The sequence below is a fragment of the Triticum aestivum genome, chromosome 5D (genome assembly GCF_018294505.1).
Source record: "Triticum aestivum cultivar Chinese Spring chromosome 5D, IWGSC CS RefSeq v2.1, whole genome shotgun sequence".
NCBI classification, from domain to species: domain Eukaryota; kingdom Viridiplantae; phylum Streptophyta; class Magnoliopsida; order Poales; family Poaceae; genus Triticum; species Triticum aestivum.
The window spans coordinates 448,772,897-448,774,606 of NC_057808.1; the positions used below are offsets into that span (position 1 = coordinate 448,772,897).

General features: G+C 63.2%; 1 protein-coding gene across 1 annotated transcript; it reads right to left on the bottom strand.

Moving 5' to 3' along the window:
• Positions 1-195: 195 nt before the first annotated feature.
• On the bottom strand, positions 196-1,210 carry LOC123120885 (uncharacterized). The gene is made up of 2 exons (XM_044540862.1): positions 965-1,210; positions 196-669 (listed from the first exon to the last, which is right to left on the bottom strand). The coding sequence occupies exons 1-2, from the start codon at positions 1,208-1,210 to the stop codon at positions 244-246; spliced, it is 672 nt and encodes a 223-aa protein (XP_044396797.1). The 3' UTR covers positions 196-243.
• Positions 1,211-1,710: the final 500 nt, after the last annotated feature.

The window sequence follows — 1,710 nt, forward strand, 5'->3', positions numbered from 1 at the left end:
GTTAGAGCAACACGGGAGCGTTTCAGTTTGTCTCCATAAAATGGGGGCATAATTTCACTTCCCGGGCCTATGCATCAATTACGGATGCATACTGTCTTCTACGCATAAGTATAAGGATTTTTAGTCTCGGTTACGCACCATGCCCCTCAAAGATAAGAGCATCTCCACTCGTTTGCCCCCGAGGAGGCATTTTTCATCGCTTGGGGGCACCAGCAAATTTTTGGTCCCGGGGGGATCCACTCGTTACGCCCCCCATGGGCTCTGCTCGCGGAGGCAGCGGCATTTCGTCGAGCGGGTCGCAGACGGCGTCATGGCGGAGCACACGGACGAGCATGGGCGGCCGTACTCCCTGTCCTGCGCGGCCACGGGCACGGAACCCTCCTCAGCGCCCTTCCATGCGTCCTCGCAGCTCTCCGACGCGCCCAGCGCCGCCATGAGCTGTTGTAGGGCCTTGCCGTACACGCGGGCCTGCAGGTTGTCGAGCGCGTCCCGGAGCAGGTCCGCCGCGCCGCCGTACCGCTCCAGGCAGTGGCGCTCGGCCAGGTCGGAGATCTTAGACTCGGTGGAGGCGGCGTGGTCGATGGCGAGCTTCGTGGCCAGGACGGCCAGGTCATGGATGCCGGCAGCGTCGGGGCTGCGCGGGTCGACGAAGAGCGACGCGCACGCACACTACTTCCAGCCCGTGCAAGAAGGACGGCAGGTGGAGGTTGGGCATGCTGGACACGAGCTCCACCAGCCACGGGCACACGCGCTTCACGTTCTGGAGGTTGGCTCCACCAGCCACGGGCACACTCGCCAACGCACAGCTGCTTGCCGCTGCCGACCGTCAACGGCGCGCACCGGCGTGTGCGAGGTCAAAGATGCAGGTGCCAGCTTCGAGGGAGCTGCAGCTGGTGCGCCTCGAGCAAGGACGACAGGTCTGGCATCGACGAGGACCAGCAGCGCGCGCGGGGGCTGGGCGGACGGGTTCTCCACGGAGGACCTCGGCTGTGTGCGTGCCCCGTCGGCTCCGTCCTCCGGCGACGAGGCTGAGGCGGCCGGGCGGCCGGGCTGCAGGGAGCACGGCGGCGAGGCTGAGGCGAACGGGCTGCAGGGAGCACGGCGGCGAGGCTGAGGCGGCCGGGCGGCTGGGCGTGGGCGGCCCTCCGGCGACGGACACAAGAGCGGAGCGGCGTGGCAGGCGGCGGGGACGGGAGTGGAGGGCTTCCATGCCGTGTCCGTGTGTGCGTGGAGGGAGAGAGAGGAGGGAGCACGTGTGTGGGCCAGTGAGGAAAGGTAAGGGGACAGGAGAGAGACGCTGGCAGGTGGGCCAGCGCCTACAAAATGGCAAAATTAGGCGCCTAGGAGCCCCCGGTGCGCTGGGTGTGGCATGGGATCGCCGGCGCATATTTTTGCTCTTGCCGGCGAAAAACAAGGACTTGGTGGTACGAGTGGGGCGTTTTTTGCACGCAGACACCCAAAAAGTGGCTTGGGGGCTCCTTGGGGGCATGAGTGGAGATGCTCTAAATGCGTGAGTCCCAAGAAAGTATGGTCCTCATGAATAAATAGAAATCTAAATTCGCCTTCGTGAGAATTTGAATCCAGGTGTTGGGTTTGTAGATCCATTCCCCAACCAGTTGAGCGAGGCTCACTCCCACTACTATTGTTAGTGGATCACACAGTTGCCAGGTAAAGATGCCCCAAAGAGAAGAGGTATTTATGCGTTGGTTC